This window comes from Trachemys scripta, chromosome 5 (assembly GCF_013100865.1).
Source record: "Trachemys scripta elegans isolate TJP31775 chromosome 5, CAS_Tse_1.0, whole genome shotgun sequence".
NCBI lineage: Eukaryota > Metazoa > Chordata > Testudines > Emydidae > Trachemys > Trachemys scripta.
Window position 1 is genome coordinate 137,758,303 of NC_048302.1, and position 27,839 is coordinate 137,786,141.

General features: G+C 58.0%; 1 protein-coding gene across 1 annotated transcript in view; it reads left to right on the forward strand.

Annotated features, from left to right (window-relative positions):
• HSPA12B (heat shock protein family A (Hsp70) member 12B) overlaps nucleotides 1–27,839 on the forward strand; it is a gene marked incomplete at its 5' end in the record, with an annotated part of 52,781 nt that extends 24,942 nt beyond the window's left edge. The window contains 6 exon segments of the mRNA XM_034771759.1: nucleotides 1,321–1,492; nucleotides 11,411–11,497; nucleotides 16,296–16,400; nucleotides 20,970–21,228; nucleotides 21,955–22,058; nucleotides 24,782–27,839. Of these exon segments, the coding sequence (XP_034627650.1) occupies nucleotides 1,321–1,492; nucleotides 11,411–11,497; nucleotides 16,296–16,400; nucleotides 20,970–21,228; nucleotides 21,955–22,058; nucleotides 24,782–25,425 (1,371 nt within the window). The 3' untranslated portion in view covers nucleotides 25,426–27,839.

The window sequence follows — 27,839 nt, forward strand, 5'->3', positions numbered from 1 at the left end:
GCAGTGCATCCCCGGGGCCTGCCCCACGGCTCTCCCCCAGCAGCCCATCCCCGGGGCCTGCCCCATGGCTCTCCCCCAGCAGCCCATCCCCGGGGTCTGCCCCACGGCACTTCCCCAGCGGCTGGTCATGGGGCCAACCCAACAGCACCCCCCTAGCAGCTCATCCAGGGGCCTGCCTCGCAGCACTCCCCAGCAGCTGGTCATAGGCTCCCCCACCCCAGCAGCCTGTCCACAGAGCCCGTCGCGTGGCAACCCCCCCAGCCACTCCTGTAGCCCAGACTCCCGTCTCCTCCAGCAGCCACTGGCCGGGGCTGCAAAACCCCACAGTGCAAGGAGCGTTGTAGCCCCTGCACCACGGGCCAGCGTGGGCCGAGCCTGGGCCCTGCAGCACCGACGGGCTAGGCAGAGCTAGAGGGGTGTAAGGCCTCCGGCTTCAGGGCTCAAGCCTGTGTCTAGGCATTAGGAGTTCGAATGAGACCCTCCTGGGGGCACATTCCCCCACATCTGCCTGCTGTGGGGTTCTTGCTCCTTCCTCTGAAGCCGCTAGTGCTGCCCATGAGAGACAGGGGACTGGGCTAGATGGATCCTGGGCTGGTCTAGTCTGGTGATTTCCATGTTCTTTACAGCTGGGCCTCTACTGTTTGAGGTAAAGGGGTAACTCCATTAGCTGGCAGCAGCAGTGGGTTCTTATCCTCTTTGGCAGACCAGCTACTAGGGGGGAACATTAACACACACACTGAACTGGTGAGCTACACAATACTGTCCTGTGGGGACGTTAACGCCTGGCTGCAGGCTGCAGCGGCATGCATGAGGGCTGGTAGGCTTGGTTTGTTGTATTCTGAATAGCACCATTCTAGATGTAGATCTTATTCCTGTCAACGGCTAACCCTTGTGTTTAGAAAATGTACCAACTTAATTTGCTTTGTCCTCAAGCCTGTCCTGCAGCAGTGAGTTCCACAGGTCAGTGATAGGCTATGAAGCCCACAGTGAGATGGGAGACATTAGCTGCCCTGGGGCCCACAGGGGCAGGGAGGGAAAGGGGCAGGAAAAGCAGGGGAAACCCTAGGAAAGAAGGAGGGTTCTTTGAGTCATAACCTGAGTCCAGAAGCCTTCAGATCAGCTCAGTGGTTCACCACGCTGATGCCACAAGGCGGGGGCCCTGCGGGCAGCATGCACCCACATGGAACCCCCGTGGGTCAGATAACCACGCCGATCGTCTCTGCCCTCACACGGTGACCTCCGTATGCAGCCGCTTTCCCTTCGCCTACCCCTGTAACCGCCTTGTGCCGACTCTGCCCCTTGCCTTCCCCTGCTCCACAGGCCGGCTTGGTTTCCCCCGCGAACCCGGAGCAGCTGTTGATCGCACTGGAGCCGGAAGCAGCGTCCATCTATTGCAGGAAGCTCCGCCTTAATCAGCTGATTGACCTGAGCTGCAAACCTCTAGCCAATGGCCTCGCCCCAGAGCTCTCCATTGACTCCAGCTTCAGGCAGGGTAAGCGACTGCGGTAGTGTGGACACCTCGGCTGGGGATCCGGGGACAGCTGTGCCCTGGGGTGGGCCACACGCGGGATGAGCTCGCTGGCCCCAGCCCGACCTCTACAGACTGAATCTGTGTTGTACAATTCAGCACAACTGGCCATCTCTGCTCAAGAAGTCCCCCGGGGGAGACTAGCAGGGCGCTCCGGCCCCGGCGGAGGGTGATGGAGGGTGGGGAACAGCAGGGGGGCCTGCAGCTCTGGGCTGCGCTGTGATAGCAGAGCAGTGGAGGGGTCCCAGGACTGGAACAGCAGGGATCTCAGCGGTTGAAATTCCCACGTGTGCCTTTCATTTGGGTGTATTGATGGAACAAAGCCCAGCTAGTAAAAGAGCAGGTATTCCAGGGAGCTTTGGGGAGATGTCAGGGCCGCTGCCACCTCCGGGGCTGTTTCCTCTGCACTAGAACGGAGCTTGTCCCAGGCCAGCCTGCTGGGGGCTGCTTGGCAGGGGCTGGTTTGGGACTCAGGGGCAGAAAACACCCCTAGGCTTTCCCAGCCTGCATCTCTCCACTTAATATAGCCCCATCAGCATCGCCAGCTGTGCCGGTCTGTTCGTCTCTTCTCTCAGTCCAGTCTCCCTGCTTCTTCTACGCTAGGACCAGTTGCAGATTGCCAACACAAAACTTTCCCCATTCAAATCCTTGCTAAAGACACTTCTGCCTCTAGGGGAGATCTGAGTTCCCTCCACCCTGCGCTTTCCCCAGGCACTCCTCTTCTCGGTGCCCATCGGTTCAACTGCCAACTCATTCCACTGTCTCATTTTGTGACTTCTACAATGCCAGATACATCATGAATGATCTGGAAAAAGCGGTAAACAGTGAGGTGGCAAAATTTGCAGATGATACAAAACTACTCCAGATAGTTAAGTCCCAGGCAGACTGCGAAGAGCTACAAAAGGATCTCACAAAACTGGGTGACTGGGCAACAAAATGGCAGATGGGATTCAGTGTTGATAAAGGCAAAGTAATGCACCTTGGAAAATATAATTCCAACTATACCTATAACATGATGGGGTCTAAATTAGCTGTTACCACTCAAGAAAGAGATCTTGGGGTCATTGTGGAGAATTCTCTGGAAACATCCACTCAATGTGCAGCGGCATCAAAAAAGCGAAAAGAATGCTGGGAATCATTAAGAAAGGGATCCTAGATAATAAAACAGAAAATATCATGTTGCCTCTATATAAATCCGTGGTACGCCCACACCTTGAATACTGCATGCAGATGTGGTCACCCCATCTCAAAAAAGATATATTGGAATTGGAAAAAGTTCGGAAAAGGGCAACAAAAATGATTACGGGTATGGAACGGCTGCCGTATGAGGAGAGATTAATAAGACTGGGACTTTTCAGCTTGGAAAAGAGACAACTAAGGGAGGATATGACTGAGGTCTATAAAACCATGAATGGTGTGGAGAAAGTAAATAAGGAAGTGTTGTTTACTTCTCATAACACAAGAACTAGGGGTCACCAAATGAAATTAATAGGCAGCAGGTTTAAAACAAACAAAAGGAAGTATTTCTTCACACAATGCACAGTCAACCTGTGGAACTCCTTGCTGGAAGATGAAGTGAGGGCCAAGACCATAACAGGGTTCAAAAAAGAACTAGGTAAATTCATGGAGGATAGGTCCATCAATGGCTATAAACCAGGATGGGCAGGGATGGTGTCCGTAGCCTCTGTTTGCCAGAAGCTGGGAATGAGCGACAGGGAAAAGATCACTTGATGATTCCCTGTTCTGTTCATTCCCTTTGGGGCACCTGGCACTGGCCACTGTCAGAAGACAGGATACTGGGCTAGATGGACCTTTGGTCGGATCCAGTCTGGCCGTTCTTATCATACCACATGATGATGATGAAATTCTTTCCATTCTAACAGTAACCCAGGAAGAGTTTGAACAGCAGCTATTAAAGTTAGATATTTTTAAATTAGCTGGTCCACATAACTTGCATCCAAGAGTTTTAAAAGAGCTGGCCAAGGAGCTTGCTGGTCCGTTAATGCTGATTTTCAACAAGTCTTGAAACGCTGGGGAATTTCCAGGGGACTGAAAGAAAGCTAATGTTGTGCCAGTATTTAAAAAGGGTGAACAGGACAACCAAGTTAATTATCGGCCTGTCAGCCTGACATCAGTTCCAGCGGAAACAACGGAAGGGCTCATATGGACTTCATTAATAAAGAGTTCAAGGAGGGTAATGTAATTAATGTCAGTCAATATGGCTTTATGGAAAATAGATCCTGTCAAACTAACCTGATGTCTTTTTGATGAGATTACCAGTTTGGTTGATAAAAGTAACAGTGTTGATGTTATAGACTTAGGCTCTGGAAGGCGTTTGACTTGGTATCACAGGACATTTTGATTAAGAAACTAGAATGATACAAAATCAACCTGCCACACCTTAATTGGCTTAAAAACTGCCTAACGGATCGATCTCAATGTGTAACTGTAAAAGGGAACCATCATCGATTGGGTGTGTTTCTAGTGGGGTTGGTTCCTGTCCCTGCACTAGTTAACATTTTTATCCATGACCTGGAAGAAAACATAAAATCATCGCTGATAAAGTTTGCAGATGATATAAATATTGCGGGGCTGGTAACTAATGAACAGGTCGGGTCAGTGCTCTAGAGAGATCTGGTTTAGGTTGGCAAACGGGGAGCAAGGAAACAGTATGTGTTTTAATGTGGCCATGTGTAAAGTCATAGATGGAGGAAGGCCGTTCTTACAGGATGGGGGATCTAGCCTCGGAAGCTGTGACTCTGAAAAAAACCATGGGGCTCATGCTGATAATCCCAGGGTGATGCTCTGGCTAAAAGGGCTCCTGTAATCACTTGCTGCATAAACAGAGACTAGTGAGGAGGAGCAGAGAAGTGATTTGACCTCTGTATTTGGCACTGGTGTGACCCCTGCTGGAATCCTGTGTCCAGGTCTGGTGCCCACAATTCAGGAAGGCTGTTGATGACTTGGAAAGGGTGCAAAGAAGAGCCACGAGAATGATTAACAGATTGGAAAACCCGCCTTATAGTGAGAAACAAACCTGTTCCGTTTAGCAAAAAGCAGGTGAAGGGGTGATTTGATCACAGTCTATAGGTACCTACATGGGAAACAGAAATTTGATGTAGGGGGCTCTTCAAAATAGCAGACAAAGGTCTAACACAACCCAATGGCTAGACGTTGAAGCTAGACAAATTCAGACTGTAAATAAGGCACATATTTTTAACAGTGCGGGTAATTAACCATTGGACAGTTTATCAAGGGTTGGGGTGGGGGCTCCATCACTGGCAATTTTAAAATCAAGATTGGATGATTTTCTGAAAGATCTGTTGTAGTTCAAACAGGCATTAATTCAGGGCCTGTGCTAGACAGGAGATCAGACTAGATGATCACAATGGTCCCTTCTGGTTTTGTTCTCTATAATCTGTGAACTGCCAGCTCCAGACAAATCATAAGCGATGCTAATTCTGGATGTTACACCCGACAGTGCGCGGGACCTGCTAGAGGTAGAATCCCCCTGACTGACTCTGAGCTCTGGTGATGGGAGATGTGTCATTAGTTTCACTGGTTTTAGCACCCACAGATCCCAGCCGAGATCAAGACCCAGGTCTTAATAGGCAGCAGGTTTAAAACAAATAAAAGGAAGTTCTTCTTCACACAGCGCACAGTCAACTCCTGTGGAACTCCTTGCCTGAGGAGGTTGTGAAGGCTAGGACTATAACAGGGTTTGAAAGAGAACTGGATAAATTCATGGAGGTTAAGTCCATTAATGGCTATTAGCCAGGATGGGTAAGGAATGGCGTCCCTAGCCTCTGTCTGTCAGAGGATGGAGATGGATGGCAGGAGAGAGATCACTTGATCATTGTTAGGTTCATTCCCTCTGGGGCACCTGGCATTGGCCACTGTCGGTAGACAGGATACTGGGCTAGATGGACCTTTGGTCTGACCCAGTACGGCCTTTCTTATGTTCTTATGTGTGCTAGGCACTGTACAGACACAGAGGTAGGCTCGCTCCCTGCCCTGAAGAGTCAAAGGCCAGACACAGCAATGGAGTCTAACCAACACATGGGGAAAGCGGATGATGGAGGTCCTGAGAAGAAGATTCTGTGGAGCTCAACAGGCCAAGTCTGGGCCCAGTTCAGTCAGATATTTTAGCACGTGTATAACGTAAACGTGTGTAGTCCCTGTGAAATCCAACGGGCGGCTCGTGCTGAAGTACCAGGCGGAATTGGGACCTGCGACCTGGGTAGGCAGCGTGGTGGCTAGGAATCATTTGACTGTGAGTGTGTGTGTGCATGTGTGTCTGTGTACGTGTGTGTGTGTGTGCATGTGCGTGTCTGTGTGCGTGTGTGTGTTTTTGAAAGGCAAGGGCTTTCAGAGCCCCCTGTGGCTGCAGGGAAAGTGTCTCTCCAAAGCAGCGAGTGGCCCCTCTGGGAAATTAGCCACGGAACCAGTCCTGTTTCCTGAGCTCGCTGAGGCCGGGTCAGAGGGTTCCCGTATCAAAACAAAAACTAAGCCTAACAATTTCAGTGTGAGAGGGGGAAGGCAGCCCCATCTGGTCTGCATTACGGGTGCTCGGCGGGTGCTCGGCGGCTCTGCTTACAGAAATCCCGCAGTGCCGTTCCTTCTGACTGCCTGCGCTGGATCCTGGTGTCAATCCGGAGCAGCTCAGCTGCCTTTGTTGTGGATTTACACTGGTGGAAGGGAGAGCAGAATTTGGCCCTGGCTGGTCACCGGAAAGTCCAGATGTTCTGGCTGATGTCAGGGCTGTTTGGGAATGACCCCCTCCCACCCCTTCACTCGGGACTTGATTGAGGTGACACTGTCTGGTTTGGCTTCCCGGACGGCCTTTGCAGCTTCCTGGATGTTCCAAGTCAGATCCACGACCCCGAACTCCTAGCAAGTGGAGTGTGCCTGGCCTTTGACAGGTCCAGCTCGCCAGATCTGCTCAGCATAAATCCCCGGTCGCGCCATCACGTCGCGATCCCGGAGACGAGCCTGAGCATTAGAGAGACACACACTGACGTCAGCAGGGTGAGGCTGGATTTACACTAGAGTAGCGGAGATCAGAATCTGGCTCCAAGCCCGTGGCAGTCCGTGGGTGATTCCGGATTTACCCCAGGATGACTGGGAACCACGGCAGTCCTGTGTAGCTGAGAACAGAATCTGGTCTGTCCTCAGGCACTGCGGCAGGGCCAGACACTGAGGTCACTAATCACATGGAGCTCTGCAATTTGGGCCACCCCTTCCTTCCCCTAGTGCGGCTTGCAGAAAAGCAGAGCACATCTGGGAAGGTGCCGCCTTCTGCCCTGCATCCCGCATGGCCTCTCCCTCATCACCTGCCAAGAGGTGCAAGCTGGATGTGTGCATCACGGCTGTGGAACGAGCTGGCCGGTCTCAGCCCAGGGCCCGTGGGCCAAGGGTCTACAGCACTAACTGGCCACCTTGCTGGCCGTCCCAACGGAGAGGCATGGGCTGACTAGGCCCTTCCCACTGCCAGAGGCCGCCCCTCTGTGCCAGGCAGAAGACGGCAGTGACCCTGCCCTGCCACTGGCCTGCTGGATCTTCTCTGTGGGTAAACAGAGTCCCCCAGCCAGGACTGTCCTCTTTGCTCCGAGAAAGCAAGGCTGTGGCCGGCTGCGACGGAGGCTGCGCTCCAGTCCTGGGGTGCTTTGGCCAGGGACATTAGGCAGGACAGGCCGTGTTAATCCAGCGCTGATGCTGCAAGAACCACGGGGTCTGTCTGTGTCCTGCAGCCCGTCCTTGGCTGGGGCAGCAGCACCGATGTCAATGGGAGTTCGGCACCTGAATCCCTTCGAGGCGCTGGGCCACAAGTCAGATCGACTCAGTGAGTGCCAGCGGCATGACTATCGTCTCCACAGCATAGGGTGCCGCGTGGCTAGCTCGGCCCACAGGACACTCGCCCACGTTGGCACGAGGGACCACGCGTGCTGAGTGTCAGCCCTGTCTTTGTGCTGGAACCAGGGAGGGTTTGTGCTGCAAGGCAGGTGCTGTCAGTAGAAACCAGCCAGACGCAGGCCTCTGGCCTGACCAGAAGGTGTCATTTGACAGGAAGCGCCAGGGTCCATCGCGGGACGGAGGAGTTTGTCCAGAGCTGTCCGCTCTGTCATGCCTCCTGCCCAGCCGCTCAGCCAGGCTCCTCCTCATCTGTACCAGGAGTTCGTAATAATGTCCCTCTCTCGCAGATAAGCTCAGAGCAGGTTAGAGTATTGCTGTGCTTGTCCGCCCAGCCTCACTGGGGCTGGATGGTCGTGTGGTGGATGTACCGGCCTGGGACTTGGGAGACCTAGATGTGATTTCTGGCTCTGCCCCAGACTCCCTGTATGACCTTGGGTGAGTCACTTAATCTCTCTGGGCCTCAGGTTCCTCGTCTGTAAAATGGGGATCATGATACCGCCCTCCTTTGAGCTCTACCGATGAATAGCGCTAGAGACGAGCCAGGTGGTGGTGGTAGCTATAAAATGGGAACAATCATTCTTCCCTACTGTTAATGCCTGTGGGATGCTATAGTCATGGCGGCCAGCTAAACAGCTAGAACTGTCCGCCTTCTACCGATGGGGAAACCGAGGCACAGAAGAATGGCGCTACTTGCCCAGGGTCACACAGCTGGCTGGTTTTGTGTCTTAACCACAAGATTTCCCCTCTTGTTGTACCATCTCCAGCTCATCTATTCGCCCAGCATCTGCCTTCCTTCTGCTTGGTTCATTTCCTCCAAAGAGCCTCTGACTGGCTGCTTGACAAACTGCATTAGAGAAGCAAATATCCTGCCTTGCTCTAATATCTCCAGACACCTGGTCGGCTTTGAGCAGACAATAGATGTTTTCCTAGTCAAGAGCTGAGTAATTAAAGTCTTCCATGGTCACAACCCTCTTTTCTTACAGGTCTCTCATCTGTAAAAACATCTCTTGCTGTCCTCCCAATCTGCCCTGGGGGTCCCCACATCCACCCCTTACTTTCCAGGCCTTAAATTTCCAGCTTAAACTGTCTCTGTCTCAGCTAAGCCTTTAGTTTCCCTCTGCATGCCTGTGTTTGTCCCACTCCCTCTTGGCCCTCGGCTTTCATTTTCCTCCCGCTAAACTCAGAGCCGCTGAGCTTTCAACCTGCTTTTCAGGCGCGTTCCCACCACAGAACATTAGAGCAAATCCCGAGCTGTCCAGGAGCTTCAAGGTTGACACCAGGCCACTGATAACTTCAGAGCACTACTAGGGCAGAACCCAGGTTCCTTGCTTTAAAAGCCCTGGTTAAAGCTACTTGAGGTAAAGGAGAATCTCCGCTCAGTATAGAAGATCTGACACACGGCTAAGCAGCTCTGATTCCCTCCAGCAGAGGGCGGTGCTGCTTCAACACAGTTCATTGCCCTAGGCTCCTCTGCAGGCGCTGTAGTATTTACCTCCGAGGAAGTGCCCTCGCTTAGGGTGTCCGGTAGCAAGTGTGAAAAACCAGAACACTTTTTTTTTCCCCACAGGTGGAGGGGAGGTATAGTTGCATATATAAGAGAAAGCCCCTAATATCAGGACGTCTGGGATCCCTGCTCCAGCTTTACCGCGGCTGGAGAGTCCTTGCTCAGGACACTGGGGCCAAAGCAGACGTAAATGGCGACTACAAGGCGAGAGCTTTCCCAGGGGTATGTCAGTGTTGCCCCACTGAAGCTGAGTTACGCTAGCTGAGCATCTGGCCTCTGGCCTGTGAGATCTGGGGGGCAGGGACCTGTCTGTACGCGGTGTACGGAGCTTAGCGCGCTGCTGGCTGGCATAGCGTTAATATCACAATCATTAATGAATGGCAGGAGAGGTACCGCAGAGCGCTGTGGGCTCAGGCCAAGCCCATAGGTCTGTTTCTTCCCTATGGTCCATGTCTACGTTTCACAGAGCGAGATTTTTTGTGGGGCGGGAGCACTGAGCGACCTGCTGGTTGTTTGTTGCTGCATCCTTGGGCAAAAGCTGATGAGCTAACACAGAAAAGCACATCCCAGAGAGCTGAAAATAGATCCCCCCGGCGGGTAGCCCCAGCCTCTCCAGACATCTCCCCGCCCTTCCTGGCCTCATCAACCAAACACATCTTGCCCAGCCCGGCTTCTTATCTGGCATCTTTGCTTTTCCTCCCCGCCCAGCATAATGAGAGATTCGGGGGCGGGGGGAGAAACTCCACCCAAAGTGCCAATCAACCCAGGAACAACATGGGAGCCAAAGCGCCATCCTGTCCACTCCTGTCCCGGGTGAGGTCAGCAGAGGAGAGACGGGAGTTACAAGCCAGCTGCGGCTCCGGTGTTGGTCATGTCAGATCTTACAGCTGAGCCGCATGAAGGCTGGAAACCTTCCAAGGGAAATGCTGGGGACTGGTAAGTAGGTGGCCCATGTCCCTCTATCAGTATTGAGCCAGTCAGTACCTCACTAAGAGGCTAGGGGGTGCTGTGTGGGTGACTCCGTAGGGGGCGCTCTGCCCTCTGAGCCGATATTAAACCAGTGCCCGCACATGGGGCGCGGTATTGCTCAGTCGTTCAGAAGAGAAGCTCTGTTTGCCCCGTCTACATCGGTAGGGGCGTTGACTCCCGTGGCCCTGGCCAGACTCTGTGCATTGCATCCCACCCGGCCAGTATTCTCCTGCCTCGTAGTGTTGCTGTGCGCTGTGGGACAGCAGCTGAGCCCCACCCCAGAGGTGACTGCATTGTGGTGGTGACGTGATCCATGGGCATCTGTTGTGTGTAATGAGTGTTAAGTGCTTTGGCATGATGGGGGACGGATGCATAACACACATGATTACAAACAAAGATGCTGCCCTGCGCCGCCCCAAAGCTTTGCCCATGATTTGCTACGCAGCCCGTTGTGCGTTCAGACATTGGCACCAATGCCAGCTGCTGTCAGCCCCTGGTGGGATGGAGACCTGCCCCTCCCAGCGGCCCTGCTCCTGAAGGGCTCTGCAGTGGGGTGACAGAGTTAGCCGTGAGCTGGCTCCCAGGCCAGCCCGACAGGCCAGGAACTCCAGTCCCTGATGTGTGGGCAGAGCAGGGGGCCTTGTCACCACGGCCTGACTGGTCGCACTGGAGCGTCTCCGAGTTCTGGGTGACACCTGCCTAGAGCAGCTTCGATTTCACTCTCCCAAGAAAGCCCAACGGGTAATTTGGGGCAGGTTTTTTTCTGGCAATTTCGAGGTGATTTTAAGGCCATAAAAATGAAAGACGATTAGCACCAATTGGGGCAGACACGATGCAGGCAAGATATAGGGAAACCTCCCCCCTGCCACAGCTCTGCGGATGCCCCTCAATCCCAACCCTCAGTCCCCCGTTATTCCAGTCCTGGGCTTCCCACACACAGCTCTGCGGATGCCCCTCAATCCCAACCCTCAGCCCCCCGTTATTCCAGTCCTGGGCTTCCCACACACAGCTCTGCGGATGCCCCTCAGCCCCCCGTTATTCCAGTCCTGGGGTTCCCCTCCTGGGTTCGCCCCCAGTTCGGCCGTGTCCTGCAGCACTGTTTGCTCGTCTGGTCTGAGTCCCCCGAGCTCTGCTCCTGCACCTCACCCCTCGCTGCGCTGCAAACGAACGGGAGGCTGCAAGAGGGCCCAGCGCAGCACCTGGGCCCCGAGTTCACCAGGAAGGGCCCGATCCTGCTTCGGAAGTCACCAGCCGTTGTACCACGGACTCCTCCGGAGAGGTGCTGAGGCTTGCAGGCAGCAGGAGTAGCGGTGTTGAGGCTAGGGGCTGCCGGGGGCAGAAGCTGGAGGTGCCGGTGTTGCTGGGCAGAGCCGCTGGAGCCGTTGTCCCAGGCGTGTGGGTCAAGGTCAGACCTCCACACAGCCTGCCCGGCTCACAGCCGCCCCCCATTGCCCCTTGTCCCTCTCACACCCGATCCCTTTGCTTTCTCCTCGCAGCCAGAGAGCAGCTCCGGCGTTCCCGGCACAGCAGGACCTTCCTGGTGGAGTCGGGGGTAGGCGAGCTGTGGTCCGAAATGCAGGCAGGTAGGAGGGGCCGTTTGCTCGTGAATGGGAAGTGGGTGGGGCCCATCGTAATGAGCCGAAAGCAGATCCCACCATCTCGGGGGACAGGATCCCGCCTCATCCAGGACCCCCGTGAGCGCAGCCTCCACGCCCTGGCCACAGAGCCAACCACAGCCCCCCCCTAGGATTGAACGCCGCTGTTAACTGACTGCAATCTCTCTGGCTACGGCCCTTCCACAGCCCGCGTCACCATAGTATCTGGGCACTTCCCAATCGTTACTGGACTCACCCTCACACACCTCTGTGAGGCAGGGCCGTGTGATTATCTCCATTGCACACGTGGGGAAACTGAGGCACAGAGCCACTAAGTGACTGGCCCCAGGTCACACAGGGAATCTGTGGCAGAGGAGGGGATTGAACTCAAATCTCCCAAGTCCCAGGCCAGCCCCCTGGCAATCAGACCCTCCCCCCCACAACACACACACTGCTCTAACCAGAGGAAGGTGTCACCCTGGGGCTAAGGAAAGACCTTGCGAGGTGAGCCAGATGAATGGAGCAGCCTGGGCTCTTCCCAAGTGTCTCTGAAGCCAGTGGTCTGACACCGGGGGGGCTCGTCTACGCGGGACTTCAGAGCGCGGCAAACTGGGGTGTGACTCACCAGCGCCCCCGCTGGCCGCGCAGGAACGTCCCGCAGCGCCCGGAGAGTTCTGCAGGGCGCTTTGCCGTACCCCGCCGGGGGGGTCTAGGTGCTGTGCAGACATCCCCTGAGCAGGGCCGGTGCAACGTATTAGGCAATCTAGGCGGTCGCGTAGGGTGCTAGGATTTGCGGGGCGGCATTTTCTTCGGCGGCGACTGCAGCGGCCGGATCTTCGGCCGCCCCAGTCGCCGCCGGCATTTAGGCTGCCTCTCTCCTGCTCGAGACGAACGCTCTCGCCCCTGGTCACCCTGTCTCCAGCTGTCCCTGGAGGAGGGTCCCTGGTGGAGCAGCTCAGGCAACAGTTGGGGTCTCCTGGACCCCCAGCCGGCCTGCCCACGACACACAGAGCGCCCTGGGCCCTGACGGTCGCCCCTGGGTGCTGTGTGAAGATGGTTCTCGTAGCTCTGCCAGCTGCTGCCGGCGCCCCCTAGCAGAGGGAGATGACGCCTCTCCCGAGGGGCTCAGCTCCCTGCTTCCCCATGCCACTGCCCCTCTGCCTCCAGGGGGTTCCCCGAGGCTGCGCTCTGGCTGTGCCTAGGGGGTGGCTGGGAGTTTCAGCGAGGCGGCCCCAGGTTCCAGCGGCAGGTGGGTATCACCCCTGCTCAGAGAGGGGGGCTTGGCTGCGCCCTCCTTCTGCTAAGACACGGCCCCTGGATCTCGCTGCTGGGAAAAGTCCAGCTAGCCCAGCTCTGCTCGGCACAGGGGTCCCAGCATCCGCCCGCCCCTTTGGGAGGCAGGGACCTGGCTGGCAGGTGCTGAGTCCATCCGTCCTATTGACTCTCAGGGCAGCAGAAAATCAGGCCATTTATGTGGGCCCTAGATCTGGATTCAGGGGGCGTTTGCACCTGCAGTGTTTGGCCCTGCAGTATCAATGCTCCCGTTCCCCAGCTGTCAGGTGGGAGCTGACCTGCCTGCCGCTGCCGCGCGCGCCGCGGTCCCTGGCTGAGGAGTGTTAGGAATCGTTAATTAGGTAGCACGGTTGAGGCGCTAGGGACGCAGGCACCGCGGGTCGGATCGCATCGTGCCATTGCCAGGATCTCCGGTTCATCTCGCCTTCGGGGCCAGCTGTTCCCAGTGGGTAGAACACAGGCCTAGGAAAGGGTTCTCGCCCTGACCCCATGGGGTGACCCTGGGCCAGTCACGTCCCTGCTCCGTGCCTCAGTTTCCCCAGCTGTAAAATGGGAATAACGCCGCCGCCCTTCCAGACGCTAGCTCGTGGCTGTGTATAAAGAGCTCTGGTGAAAGGTGCTAGAGCAGGGGGAAATGCAGGGTCGGTTTGCAGTGGAGAAGAAACAGGAGTGGGCTAATATCAAGGGGATTCTTTCTTCAGGCTGCCGGCTTCAGAGAGACCCAGTGGCTCTCTGGCTCTCTCTCCTCCAGAGATGAGCGACAGCATGGACCGAACTTCCAGGGGTCGCCCTGTTTCTCAACTAGCACACGGCACTGCCTGAAAACCAAGCAGAGGATTCTGGCCTCAGATCCTTCTGGGATGGAGAAAACACGAGCAGTAGCACCACACTGCTCTTCTGCAGCACACTTGCCAAACCCCAGATCGCAACTGGGGAAACCGAGGCACAATGAGGGGCAGCAACTTGCCCAGGGTCACAGAGGGAGGCAGAGCTGGGACCCCACCCCTGTTAATATCCTGTGCTGTGGTTTAGCCCCCAGGCGCTCTTCTCTCAGAGCGGTGGAGTCCCTGGACATGTGTCCTTGTAACCCAGGGGCTTATGAAAGGGGTCCTGCCAGCAACGCTGCCTGTTGGCTGCATTGTGACGCTCCCTGCCTGAGCTGTGCCCACCAAGCCCATATTGGCTCAAACTGTCACGCCTTGCTGGGTACAGTGGCCAGCTTGGACCTGCTGGACCTGTTCTGTCTGAAGCCAAGCGCCTCCAGTGGACTTGCCAGAGTCGGGGAGGGAGTGCGGTCTAGTGGTCAGAACACACCGCCGGTAATCAGGATGGCACTGCAGATGACTCAGTGTATGTCCTCTGTGAATCATTTCACTGCTCATCTGTACAGTGGGGATAACAGCCCTGCCCTGCCTCCCAGGGGCAGCGGGAGCTAAATCCATCAAAGACGCGAGGTGTTCAGCTATTACTGTAACCGGTGCCATAGAAAGACCTTAGCTAGATTTGCCCTTGGTCCCACAGTGGGTCAGAACGCAGTCTCCGGACTCCCAATCCAATGCCCCGGCCGCACACTTCTCTCCCTTCGTGCCCCTAGGAAAGCTGGGGTGGGGGCATCTTCAGCTCTCAGCTCGCGCTCGGCTGCGCCCGGCTTCGGTGAGAGCAGGACTGGGGCCCTCATGTTCTGCTTTAGAAGGTTTTAAGCTGCGGCAGCTGCCGCCGGTGGCATGGGGGGCTCCCAGGCATTGTGAGACCCACCACTAGGTCAGCACCCCACCCTGCCCTGAGCTCCCAGGCAGGAATGAGGACACGGCCTCAGGGGACCCCTTGATGCCAGTTACCAACAGGAATGGACCAGCTCCTCCCCCAAGCCTGCTCTCTTCAACAACCTTCCTGCCTGGCGAGCCCCGTCCAGAGGCTTAGCGATTTCCCTTGCTCTGGAGAAATTCGGGAGGAAGGGCTGAGGTCAGCTCGCTGCCGGCAGGAAATCGCTCCTTACCGAGCAGCTGGCTGGCTCGCAGGAAGCTGACTTCGCTCAGGAGGGAGGTTTTGGCCGTCCCTGCGCTGGAGCGTTGCGGGTTGTTTTTTGGGTTGCCGGATTCAGTGAGGATTAACCGTCAGGGGCCTGTGGGGACGGAGCGGTCACTGGCTGGTGGCAACGGTGCTCTGTGTTTCTGCGGTCTCTTCCAAGCTCCCTGCAAATACCAGTCCAGCCCCGCCTGGCCTGTGCGCAGGGGAGGGGAGCAGGGTCAGGCCGAGAAGCGGCGCACGGGGGGAGCGTGGGGGGAAACCCCTGGCTTGGAGGGAGCGGTCTGGGGCTCGGCAGCGCAGGCTACAAGCAGCAGCCAGGTGGACGTAACTGGCGAGCTCGGCGCCCCCCGCAGCCGGCGGGAAAGTGGCGCACGGGGGGCCCAGTCCTGCAGGCATGAGTCATGTCGCCGTGTGACCTGCCCCTTGGCTCCATTGGTGGTTCTCGGCTGTCAGGGAGAATCGGGCCCGTTGGCTGGGCGAGGTCCAGGATCAGGCTCTAACGCAGCAAACAGCTCAGCCTGGCGGGAGCACAGCAGGACGGCAGCCCTGGCAGCTGCTCCGATCATCCGCCTCTCACCAGCGCTTTGCCGGGTCCCCCGGTGGTTCTCAGGAATTAGCCGTACAGACTCCGCTCAAGGCCCCTTGTTAGGGCCCTGCCAAATTCACGGCCCCTTTTGGTCAATTTCACAGTCAGAGGATTTTAAAAATCTGAAATGTCGCGGTGTTGTAACCCAAAAGGAGGTCATGGGAGGAGGGGTGGCAAGGCTGTTATGGGGGGGGGGGTTCCCACTATTGCCCCCCTTATCGCTGCGCTGCCAGCCAATGGGAGCTGCGGGGGGGCGGTGCCTTCAGGCGAGGGCAGCGCACAAAGCCCTCTGCCCCAGCCCCCTCCCAGGGGCTGCAGGGACGTGGTGCTGGCCACTTCCAGGAGCGGCGCGGGGACAGGGCAGGCAGGGAGCCTGCCTTAGCCCCGCGATGCGATGGGGCTGGCGCTCCAGCGGGCCGGATTGAAAGACCTGACGGGCTGGATCCGACTCACGGGCCGTAGTTTGCCCACCCCGGGCTAGGTTCGCCTCCCAGCCTCATCCTGCCCTGCTCTGGCCCTCAGTCCCGAGCTTTGCAACTGTGCAGAGGCAGAGAGTGAGGGGCGTGGGTGAGGGATGAGGGACGGGCACTTGGTTGCATCGGGGCTGCCACCCCCCATGTCACATGGCAGAAAGGAGGGGGCAGGCTCTGAGGACCCGGTGTCTGTGCGAGCACAGTTCTCCTGCCTCGCTGGTCTGCGACTCAGGACACCTGAGTTCTGTGCCTGGCTCTCCCACTGGTCTGCTTGGCGACCTTGGGCAGGTCACGTCCCCGCTCCGTGCCTCAGTTTCCCCACCTGCAAATGGGGGCCGTGAGACCGGCCTGGGTCGAGAGCCATGGATGATGAGAGCTAGGGGCGGCTGTTGTTATTTTCTTCCAGGGGACCGTTACATCGTGGCTGACTGCGGCGGCGGGACAGTGGATCTGACCGTCCACCAGATCGAACAGCCGCAAGGGACGCTCAAAGAGCTCTACAAAGCCTCAGGTAGGATGGCGATGCCCGGGAGTCATGTGCCAAGGGCCCAATCCAGTGCCTGTTGGAGCCGGTGGAAAGACTCCCATGGCCTTTGGATCAGACCCACAAATGCTTCCCCCTCTCTGCCCCCAGCTAACGGCTGACCCTCTGTATGGGGCAGGAAGGAGTGGAGTGGCCATCGGTCCTGAGGGGAAAGCCTGCAGAGCAAATGCCCCATAGCTGCCTCTCCTCAGCCAGCATGTTGCCATGGGCTGTGGAGCACGGGTGTGTCTGGAGAGGGGCTCGGAGGAGGGGATGGTGGCGGCTGTACGGATCGGGTCAGGGAGGGTGGCCCAGGCGGGATGGGTGGCGTGGGGGGTGGTGATGGGTGACGCGGCTGGGGACTGGAGGGCCTAGCGTAGGAGAGGTGCCTGGAAGAGCGTGGCTAGCACGGAGGCCGAGTGGGCCGCTGACTGTTCTCGGTAAATACATCTGGGGGGAGGGGTAAACACCAGGGAAGGTGAAGGGACTGAGAAGGTCTCACACACACGCACGCACGCGCGCCAGGAAGGGATTTCTCCCCCTCAAGTATAGTCCGGGAGGTTTTTTTTTTAATCTCCTTTGAAACATCAGGGATGGCCACGGCAGGAGATAGGACATGGGCTAGGCTGGGCGAGGGCACTGAGTTGGCACAGAACATCCTCTTGCTCACTCAGCGGCTTGGCTGGCTTGTTCGTACTCACGTGCTGGGGGTCTAACTGATGGCCACGTGTGGGGCTGGGAAGGAATTTCCCCCCAGGTCTGAGGGGGCAGTGATGCCGGGGCGGGGGGGAGAAGGATCATCTTCCTCTGTTGCAACTGGGTGCAAGTCAGTTGCCAGGATCGGCTGGGCGTGTCTCACCTAATCAGTTCCCTGCCATAGAGGTGCCCTCAGGCACTGGTGCCGCTCGGTCCCGCCTGGGCTCCTGCGGGCTGTCACCCCTGGGGTCACTCCTGTGGCTGGGTCAGGGCGCGAGTGCTGGGCGGGGTCGCTGGCCCGGGCTATACAGCAGGGCAGACGGGATGCACGGGTGGTCCCTTCTGGCTTTGCCCTCTCTGACTCGGTGGGTGATGAAGGCCGGTGTTTTGGGCAAAGGCAGTGTGTGTGTGTGGGGGGGGGGGGGGGTGACGGGGGGGGGTGTGATTAGCCGGGATGAGGGGGAGTTGCAGTGGCCGTAACTGGGTCTAAATTTCAGGCCTGGGGGAGGGGCTCGGGCGCGGCCTTGGATTGCGGTAGCGGGACATGTCCAAGGAGCCCTGGTGATTCGGATGTCTCTAGAGCACCCCACTCTCCCCTAGTGGCTAGTGTGGGATTGGTCCCATTCCCCTGGTGGCTGTCCCCTGCCCGCTGGGCGTCCCCGCTGACGGGCGTGTTCCCGAGATGCAGAAGGCGACTGGCCAAAGTGAGTCTCTGTCTACACCACACAGATAAGTCGACCTATGTTAGGTCGCCTTACAGCCACCGCGTTAATGACTGTGGTGGCTGATGTCCACACGACCCTCCTGCTGGTGGTGCGTGTCCTCACCAGGCGCACGTCCACCCACTGAAGAGGGACAGTGTGGGGGGCTGAGAGCCAGGGGTCTCCGCTCCATGCAGCTCCATCTGCCCCCCCTCCCCATCTTCTCTCCTCCCCACTCCCAGCCAGGAGCAGTGGGGCAGCTGCCCGGGGCTTCTCGCCTCTGCACACCCAGCCAGGAGCAGGGGGAACCACCCGGGGCTTCTCGCCTCTGCACACCCAGCCAGGAGCAGGGGGAACCACCTGGGGCTTCTCGTCTCCTGCGGGGAGATCTGCCCCAGGAGTCCGGTCGGCTGCCATGCTCCCGGTGGGGAGCAGGGACCCCGGGGGGCAGCAGGGGTCCCTATGGGGGGGCAGCAGGGGTCCCTGTGGGGAGCCCGGGCAGCAGCCTAAGCCGGGAGCCGAGGTGGCAGCCGGGCTCCAGAGCCGGAGCCGGCTTTCTTGTCAATTTAATGGCATGAAATTGACAAGAATGACAGCCAGCAGCTGATGTAAGGAAAACAGCGTCTACACAGACATGGCCTGGCCCTAACTCCAGTGACATCAGCCTGACGCCATGTGGGGAGGGGGGGTGTTTTTATGATGTCTGCCTAAAACCGTGTAGTGTAGACAAGGCCTAAAACTAGGGTTACCATATCCAGCAAATAAAAAAAGAGGACCCTCCACGGGCCCTGGCCCCACCCATTTCCCCGCCCCAACTCCGCCCCCTCCCCACCCTAACCCCGCCCCTCCTCCCTCCCACTCCCAGCCACGCGGAAAGGGCTGCCAGAGTGCTACTGGCTTCAGGGTTTGCCGGGCAACCCCCAGACCCTGCGCCCCCGGCCGGCGCTTCCCCAGCGCAGCTGGAGCCCAGGAGGGGAAGCGCCCAGCTGGGGGGGCAGGGTCTGGAGGCTGCCCAGCAAACCGTGAAGCCGGTAGCGCTCGGGCTTTGGGCAGCCCCTTTGCCTCCGGACCCTGCGCTCCCAGCCAGGCACTTCCCGTCCCGGGCCCCGGCGGCACAGGGTCCGGAGGCAAGGGGGCTGCCCGAAGCCGGTAGCGCTTGGGCAGCTTGGCTCTTAAACAGAGCCGAAGAGTCGGGGAGGAGCAGAGCCGCCATTTTCCCGGACATGTTCGGCTTTTTGGCAATTTCCCCTGGACGGGGGTTTGAGTGCCGAAAAGCTGGACATGTCCAGGAAAAAGAGGACGTATGGTAACCCTACTAAAACCTCAGGAGCGACCCATTCAGCTGGGGAGAGAGCGTCTCCCAGGGACTGTTCCCCAGTGCACCTCAGCGTGCAGCCCTGGCCCCGCTCCCAGGCCCAGCGTCTCAGTGCAGCGCGGGGCTGTAGCACCATCTGGTGTCCATAGGGAAACTAGCTATAGACTTCCAACCGGAGGATTTGCTGGGGGCCTGCAGACGTCCCTGTGATGGGCAGCGATGCTGATGAATTGCAGTGGACTGGAGTCACGTTAAGCCCCGTAAGAGAAGCGTGAGAGACAAAACTGGGTTGCTGTGGTAAAGTTTCCCAGTCGCATGGCAGAAGGGTTCTGTGCAGTGAGGTTATTGAGAGGGGAGGGCCCGGGAGCAGAGACCAGACCCTCCCTTCCCCGCAGACTACAGGCCTGTCACACACCTGATCATGATTAGGGGAAGGAGGTCATCAGTAACAGCTTTGTGTTCTGAGGTCATCTCGGTTTGTGTGGGTTTTGTCAAGCCCCTGCAAAAGCAGCTACTGAGTGGTGCCAGAAAGCGACAGACAAGCCCCAGCCGAACAGGTTTTATTGGGCCTCCCACTTCCACAAATGCGGCTACCTAGTTTTGAGCACCATCGGCTGGCGCTTTGGCTAGTTCCAGCCTTGGCCAGGCAGGCGGGTAGCAGGCCGGGCTGCTCCCTGCTGTCTGTTCCCAGGGCTAGCTAATTTCCATCGCCTGGCGTGAGGCGGCTGCTACCCGGGCCGAGCTCCGGCACCACTGTCATTACAAATGAAGCCCTGCCTGCCAGCTTCCCGAGGGGCAGAGTCCTGCAGGCTGCCCATGCGGCTGGTAGCTGGGGAGTTCCTGGATCTAGCCCCAGCCCTGTTTTCTGACTGCAGTGGATAGGTGCTGCTCTGCGCCTCAGTTTCCCCATGTGTGTGATGGGGAGTGATAATACTGGGTGGGGGGGAAGCTGATAATGACTTGGTTAGTCTTTGCAGAGGGCTGGGGAAAAGGGGCTCCACGCCCCCTGTGATGGGGGCAGCATGTAACCACCAGATAGCTGGACACGTAGAGCATTCGTCGGCCTGGTCCACCAGTTAGCAGGTCCTCTTCCCACAGAACCCAGCCACGGATGCTGCGCCATGGGGGGACGGCTCCTTGTGGAGAGTTCCCCCTTCAGCCTTCCCCAGGATGCGGGCTGAGTCCCCCCCAAAGCCCATGGAGTCCCAAGAGCTGGGTGAATGTGGGGACCACCGGGAGCCCCCACCATCTGTGTGGAGGTCCTGTGTGGCTGGGGTGGACCCAGGTACCACTTCTGGCTCCTTAGCCGCGTGGCTCCCATGGGTGCCCTGGGCTGGCCTAGCAGGGCAGCTCTGTGGGTTGGGATTGAGGGGTTCCAGCAGCGCTGGGGCCTGGGGTACCCTAGGCCTGCAAGTGGGGTGGGGGGCTGTGGGTTGGGCTTGAGGGGCCCTGGCAGGGCTGTGGGGGGAGCCCAGGGCTGGGATAGCAGGGGGTTGTGGGGCAGGATTGAGGGGCACCGGCAGAGCTGTGGGGGCCGGAGCTGGAGGGGGGAGCGGCTGGAGGACCGGGGCAGGCTGTATGTCAGAACTAGCAGAGCTTTGTGAGGGTGACGCTTGGCCAGCCCCTGCCCCTGCTATCAGCTGGCTCCCCCCAGTGCTATTAACACCTCAGTCAGTCCCATAACCAGAAAACGCCTTCACCCAGACAAGCTCAGCCACCATCTCCCCCTCTGGGGAGCCCCGACCCGTCCCAGCAGGGTGTCCATCACTCCCGGGAGCCTGTTCCTGCCCTGGGCAGAGCCGCTCTGCGCACACCCCATAACTCCGCAGTGGCTGTGCATTGCAGGTGGCCCCTATGGGGCGGTGGGGGTGGACCTGGCCTTCGAGACGCTGCTGGGCCAGATCTTCGGGGAGGATTTCATCGCCACCTTCAAGGCCAAGCGCCCGGCAGCCTGGGTGGACCTGACCATCGCCTTCGAGGCCCGCAAGAGGGCGGCAGCGCCCTTCCGCTCCAACCCCCTCAACGTCTCGCTGCCCTTCTCCTTCATCGACTTCTACCGCAGGCACCGGGGCCAGAACGTGGAGACGGCACTCAAGCGGAGCAGGTGACTTGGGGGGCTGGCTGGGGCTGCGGTGTGCTTGGTACGCATCCCCCGGGGTGTGGGGGGAGGTGGGCCAGGAGCTCTGGATGAGATCATGTGTCACATCCCCCTCTGGTGGCTAGTTCACATGGAAGACAACAGCCTACTACTGGTACCTGCTGATGGGGTCATTCCCTTCCCTTTAACAACAGAGGGCCATGCCTCTGGGCCCAGCCTGGGGACTCAGCGTCTAGGAAGTTACTCAGGGTGGTGGGGCGTTTGGAAGGGTGTGGATACCTTTCTTGGCCTCCCCCACCTGGCTGTTTGTGGGCACAAGGGCAGGGGCTGGCGAGGGGTCGGGCATGATGCAGAGGCTGCGGCCAGACGTGGCCCAGGGGCAGGTGGCCCAGAGCTGGCAGATCAGAGCCAGTGCTAGGGGGAGGGCAGGGTGGAGGTGGAGATGCACCAAGGCAGGGCCAAGCAGCACTGAGCTGATGGGCCACGCGGGGGACTGATCTGGGCTTTTAGGGGCAGAATGCATGTTCTGATCTTGCTGCCCATGCAGTCCTGGCTGCCCATGGCGGGGGGCAAGGGGGAAGGTGATGGGGACAGGGCGCAGAACGACACAGCCCCCTTCCCACTGCTCTCTGCGGCAGGCGTGAGAGGGGGCTGGCCCTGGGGGCTGGGCACCGGTTGGCCCAGCGTGTGGGAGCCTAGGAGAGTCACTGCCCTCCGCTCTTGTGCCCCCAGCGTGAACTTTGTGAAGTGGTCCTCGCAGGGGATGCTGCGAATGTCGTCGGAGGCCATGAACGACCTCTTCCAGCCGACCGTCAGCCAGATCATCCGGCACATCGGTAGGGCCGAGCGAAGGGACCCTGGCCGAGCCCCCAGTCCTGTTACTTCCCTTACCGGGGGCCTGAGCTAGCCTGGGGAGAGAGGAGCCATGAATCTGGGCTCCCTTGTTCCAGCCTTTCCCACCTAGCTGTGCCTCAGCCCGAGTCCACACACCAGCATCATCTCCTGGGCTTCGACCACAGCTTGCCCCCCTCGCTGGAGGGGGTGAGCCCTGAAAAGGGTCGGGGCTAGGGGAGGTGGACCGTACCTAGGTAGGTCCTTGGCTCCCGTTCCCCGGGTCCATCCCGTGCCCGGTGCAGTCGCTCTATGCGTCACGTGTGCCAGCAGGTTCAGACACTTGCCGGTGGCTCTGGTCATTACTTGGAGCCGTTCCACAGCCTGAGCGGGCCTGGGGGTCGGCCTAGAACAGAGACGTGGCCAGATGGGGTCATCCCCTAGGCCCAGGCTCCCGTCTCTGCCAGGGGCCAGCAGCCGATGCTGCAGAGGCCGATGTCAGAGCCCTGCTGCCCCTGTTAGGTCTCCGCTGACTCGCTGATAGAGATTGGCTGAAGCAGGTGGTTTAATAGCCCTGCCAAAGCCTCACTGGGCTTCTCCTCTCTTCGTTTCTTCTCAGCAGCGACTGGGGAAGGAAAGATGGGCTCCGGCGTGCAGGGGCTGGGCTGGGACTCGAGACCAGGGCTCAGATCCCAACACTGCCAGAGACGCCTGGGTGACCTTTGGCCACTCACTTAGCTCTCTGTGCCTCAGTTTCCCCATCTATAAAGCAGGGGCTGGTGATATACCTACCTCACAGGGGTGAGGCGAAATTTGCTAATGTCTGTGAGCTGCTCAGACAGTGCAGCACTGGGGGGCCAGACTGTGCCCCACTACCACTACTGGTCACCTGGTCTGTTCCCCACCTCCACCAGTTCCACAGATCTAACTCCTCCCTGGATCCCTCCAAGGCCTGAGCGTTTCAGCTGCTCATCTCTGACCGGCCTGCACTGCGTCAATATCTGACAATGAAGTGACCAGGGTGTGCCGTCGCTGCAGGACCACGGGAAAGGGACTTTCCTCTCCCTGTCGCCATTTTCAGTGGTGACAAGTGCAAAGTAACGGGCCCTGGAACCCAGAACCCCAACGAGCCATACACAGGGCTGGGCTCTCGGCGAGCTGTTACCACTCCAGAGAGAGCTCGTGGAGCCCGCAGGGTTGGGTCTCAAACATGCGCTCAATGGGAGCGGCAGCCAGAAAAGCGAACTGAATGTTGGGAGTCATTAGGAAAGGGACAGAAAATATCATAGTGCCCCTCTCTGGTCACTGGTCCCCAGCTAAACCCATGGGACGCCCACACCTTGAATACTGCGGGCAGTTCTGATCGACCCATCTCAGATAAGCTATGTTAGAATTATACAGGGAAGGGCACACAAACGATGAGGGGGATGGAACAGCTTCCAGATGAGGAGAGAGAAATAAGACTGGGACTGTTCAGCTTGGAAAAGAGACGACTAAGGGGGGATATGACGGAGGTCTATAAAATCATGACTGGTTTGGAGAAAGTAAATGGGAAGTGTTATTTACTCCTTCTCATAACACAAGAACTAGGGGTCACCCAATGAAATTAATAAGCAGCAGGTTTAAAACAAAGAAAAGGCAGTATTTCTTCACACGGCACACAGTCAACCTGTGGAACTCCTTGCCAGGGGATGTTGTGAAGGCCAAAAGTGTAACTGGGTTCAAAACAGAACTAGGTAAGTCCCTGGAGGACAGGTCCATCAATGGCTATTAGCCAGGATGGGCAGGGACGCAGCCCCATGTTCTGTGTGTCCCTAAACTCAGACTGGCAGAAGCTGGGACTGGGTGATAGGGGATGGATCACTCACTAATTGCCCTGTTCTGTTCATTCCCTGAAGCACCTGGCATTGGCCACTGTTGGTCTGACCCAGGCTGGCCGTTTCTTATGCTTCTGCAGCCCAAAATTGCACTAGCTTTTGTGCTCTCCCAGGGACCCGATCTAACATGCACAGGAATCTCAGCTTCACAGACATCTGCTCATTGCAAACCCCCGCCTAAATTTGCTGCCCGCTCTCCCTGCTGAGTCTTTGCCTAGCTGCTTATCCAGCCCCCATCGGCACGGGCTCTGACAGCTTCGCCGTCTTTACTGGGTTTGGCTGTAGGGCAGAGCTCTTATCCCCACTGAACAGAGGAGAAACTGAGGCACAGAGAGACACTGACCCGCCCAAAGTCTTGCCCGCAGGACAATTTCCCAAGGCTCGTGGTTGATTCTTCTTTGGGGGCAATTTTTAACTCCAAACAGGGTGATTTTCTGACCGACAGGCTCCTGTTCAAACAGGCGTTAATCCAGGGCAGGACTCTGGCTGGGGTTACGTGGGAGGTCAAACTCGATGTGCACCGTGGTCCCTTCTGGCCTCTGAGTAAGAGCAGGGACTCGAACCCTGCAGTCCTGGGTCCCAGGCGAGGGCTCTAGTCGGTCCTTCCCTTCAACCCATCCAGCGCCCCCTCCCCCACTGAATAGCTTCGTTTTGGGTCATGACCCCCACCCCCACCCCATGGATTCACCCTATTGGATGAGCTCCTTTTGAGTCACTCTCCCCCCTCCCCCGTCCCTCACGGGCCGCTCCCCTGCTCTTCCCAGGGGTTAATGGAGACGTTATGGCCGCCTAGCCCAACCCAGTCAGTAGCAGGGCCAGGTTCACCGTTTCACCCTCTTTTCCTTTCCCAGACGACCTCCTGAAGAAGCCAGACGTCAAAGGCATCAAGTTCCTCTTCCTGGTAGGGGGCTTTGCAGAGTCAGCGATGCTCCAGCACGCCGTCCAATCGGCCTTCGGCAGCCTGTGTCGCGTCATCATCCCCCAGGACGTCGGGCTGACCATCCTCAAAGGGGCGGTGCTCTTCGGCCTCGACCCCACCATCGTCAGGGTCAGGCGCTCGCCCCTGACCTATGGCGTGGGGGTACTCAACAAATTTGTGGAGGGGAAGCACCCCAAGGAGAAGCTGCTGGTGAAGGAGGGGAAGAACTGGTGCACGGACATCTTTGAGAAGTTTGTCTCCGTGGACCAGTCGGTGGCCCTGGGCGAGGTGGTGCAGAGGAGCTACTGCCCGGCCAGGGTGGGGCAGCGGAAGATCATCATCAACATCTACTGCTGCGCCACGGACGACGTGGTCTACATCACCGACCCGGGGGTGAGGAAGTGCGGCACCATCAGCCTGGAGCTGGACGAGCTGGACGAGCCCAGCGGCCCCAAGAGCCGGCGGCGGGAGATCCGGGCCAGCATGCAGTTCGGGGACACGGAGCTCAAGGTGGCAGCTATGGACGTCAGGACCTCCAAGACGGTCAGGGCTGCCATCGACTTCCTGTCCAATTGAGCCCCAAAGGAAGGGACAGCTCAGAGGCTGCAGGGGCGTGGGGCGTGTCTTCCACCACCATCCGCCCCTCTCCCCTGACAGCACCTGCCTCGGTGCTCACGTCCATGCGGGTTTCACACCACGAGACGCAGTCACTTTGCATCCTCAGCAGCAGCGATACTGGACTTGAAGGAGCTTTACGTTGCCAGGGAACAACGGTTCATGGACTCACAAACCTAACCAAGCCACGGGGAACCCATGGTCCTCACTGGGACCTTGGCAGCGGTCAGGGTTCCAGCCATGCTTTTCATGTCCCTGCCCCAGACACGCTCCATCGGAGGAGTCCTGAGTTCACTTGGGGCATTGCTGTGTCACAAGGCTACCCTCCGCCACAGAAGGGTGATGCAGAACATTTATCCTACGGGGACACGCCAAGGCAGCGGTGACCCTAAGAACATAACGGCCAGACCGGGTCAGACCACTGGTCCATCTAGCCCAGTATCCTGCCTTCCAAGGCCAGGTGCTTCAGAGGGAATGAACAGAACAGGGAATGGTCGAGTGAGCCAGCCCCTAACCAAGTTTCCATGACCTCTACGCCAGTAGCTACTGCACGGGAGCTGGACAATGTTGCCAGCAGCCTCCTTGAATAGGGAGAAGGACACTCTGCGTTCCCAAGCCCTCTGCTCCTGTAGGAAGAACGCTACAAGAGAAGGCCTCCTCCGGCCACAAACCCTTCTTCCTCTCACGCAGAAACAGGATTTGTTCTTGGCTTGTTTTATCTTGGGGCAGTTCCCCCTGGCGCGTGAGGCTCAAGCCAGTCAGACTCATGATTCGGGTCTCAAAGGCCTCTCAAGAGTGCTCCTTAGCAGGACCTTCAGCAGAATGCCAACCCCGCACCCAGGCACACGTGTGTCTCGGCCAAGTAAACGCAGAGACCAGCTGGCAGCAAACGCAGCCTGGTGGCCAGCAGGAGGCGACGTGATAAACCGGCTCTGTCTCCATGATGCAGGCACCGTTGCCTGGACGGTTTACTGGCGTGAAGTTCAGAGAGCTCCCCGGCTGATGTTCTCCTGGTGACCTCTGCATCCAGCGCAGCAAGTGGCACTCACTCCTCCAGGGACTGAAACCAGGGGGAGCGCTCTGCCCTGGCAGTTCTGTGGGGTCACGCTCAGTCCAGGAGTGCATCCAGCTCACCTGCGCTCTGCCCTGGCAGTTCTGTACCCCGCTGGGGCTTGCCACCGGGCACAGAGCCGCAGGATCGGAGCTGTGGTCCCAGCTTTGGAACAGTCTCCAGGAGGAACCCTTCAGTGCCAGACCCCCTAGGGGTCTCGTTCTTCCTCCAGGGTGAGCCATGCTTCACCACTTCCTTGGGCTGGACCTCCAGGCCTGCAGCATCGCTTCTTCACCCCGTGAGCGCCGCTCAGCGAGTCCTACTGAGATGGGCCCCCAGGGAGACTTGTATGATCTTAGGGAGCGATGCAGGGGCACTCACAGAGCGTGGGGATGCAGTGGGGTTTATTAGGTGACTGGAACACAGCAGATGTCCTGGATTAGCGTAAGGAAAAGAAAGTTATAGCCCACTCCATCCTAGTCAGCTCAGAGCCCGGAGCCCTGTCCCTCTGACCTCGCCTTGTCCCAGTTCAGGCGGGCCACTACCCCCTGCACTCCTCCCACCCTTTGTTCCCCAGCTGGGCAAACACTGCCTGGCTTCCTGCCGAGGGGTGGGCCCTCCATGGTCTTTGGTTGCTAGGTCTCAAAGTCCCGGGGACTGAATTTGCCATTGTCTTCTCAGATACTCCATTGATTTGGGTTCTGAGGCCCCAGACAGCTAGGAGCCATTCACATCCATGTCCTCTGCCAAGAGCAGACAGACCTGTTTCCCTCCCCCCCCCAAACTAGGTAACAATGCAGCATACAGGGGAAACTGAGGCACGCTGGGGCTTCCTAAAAATATTACAAAAATTCCCACTTCACCACATCACCGGCCCCAGCTGACTAGCTTCGCTGGCTCGTTTGGCGCCTGGGAGCTGCCTTAGTTGGCTAATGAATATTCTACTGGCCGGCTAGTCCCTACCCAGGAGTTAAAGTTCAGGAATCTCTTTCCTGGCCCCGCTCAGCCAAAGTGACCACAGACAGACTCCGACGGGGCAGAAGAAGGGGGAGTTGATACCAGTTGATCTGTAGATTACTGGCAGGGCGTGTGCCTAGGGAGAAAACAATGGTGACTGGTGACAACGGCTCCTTTCGATAAGTATATGTATTTTTTTGTAAACCCAAATTTTTATTTTTATATATCACATGTAAACCCCCCACCCCCCAGGTGTAAGAACCAGGCACTATGGCTGGATCTGTGGCACTAGTGAGGCCTTTATCCCGTATTTCAGATAAGTATGCTATGTGATGGAAATCAAAATAAACGATTATACTCTTCTGCA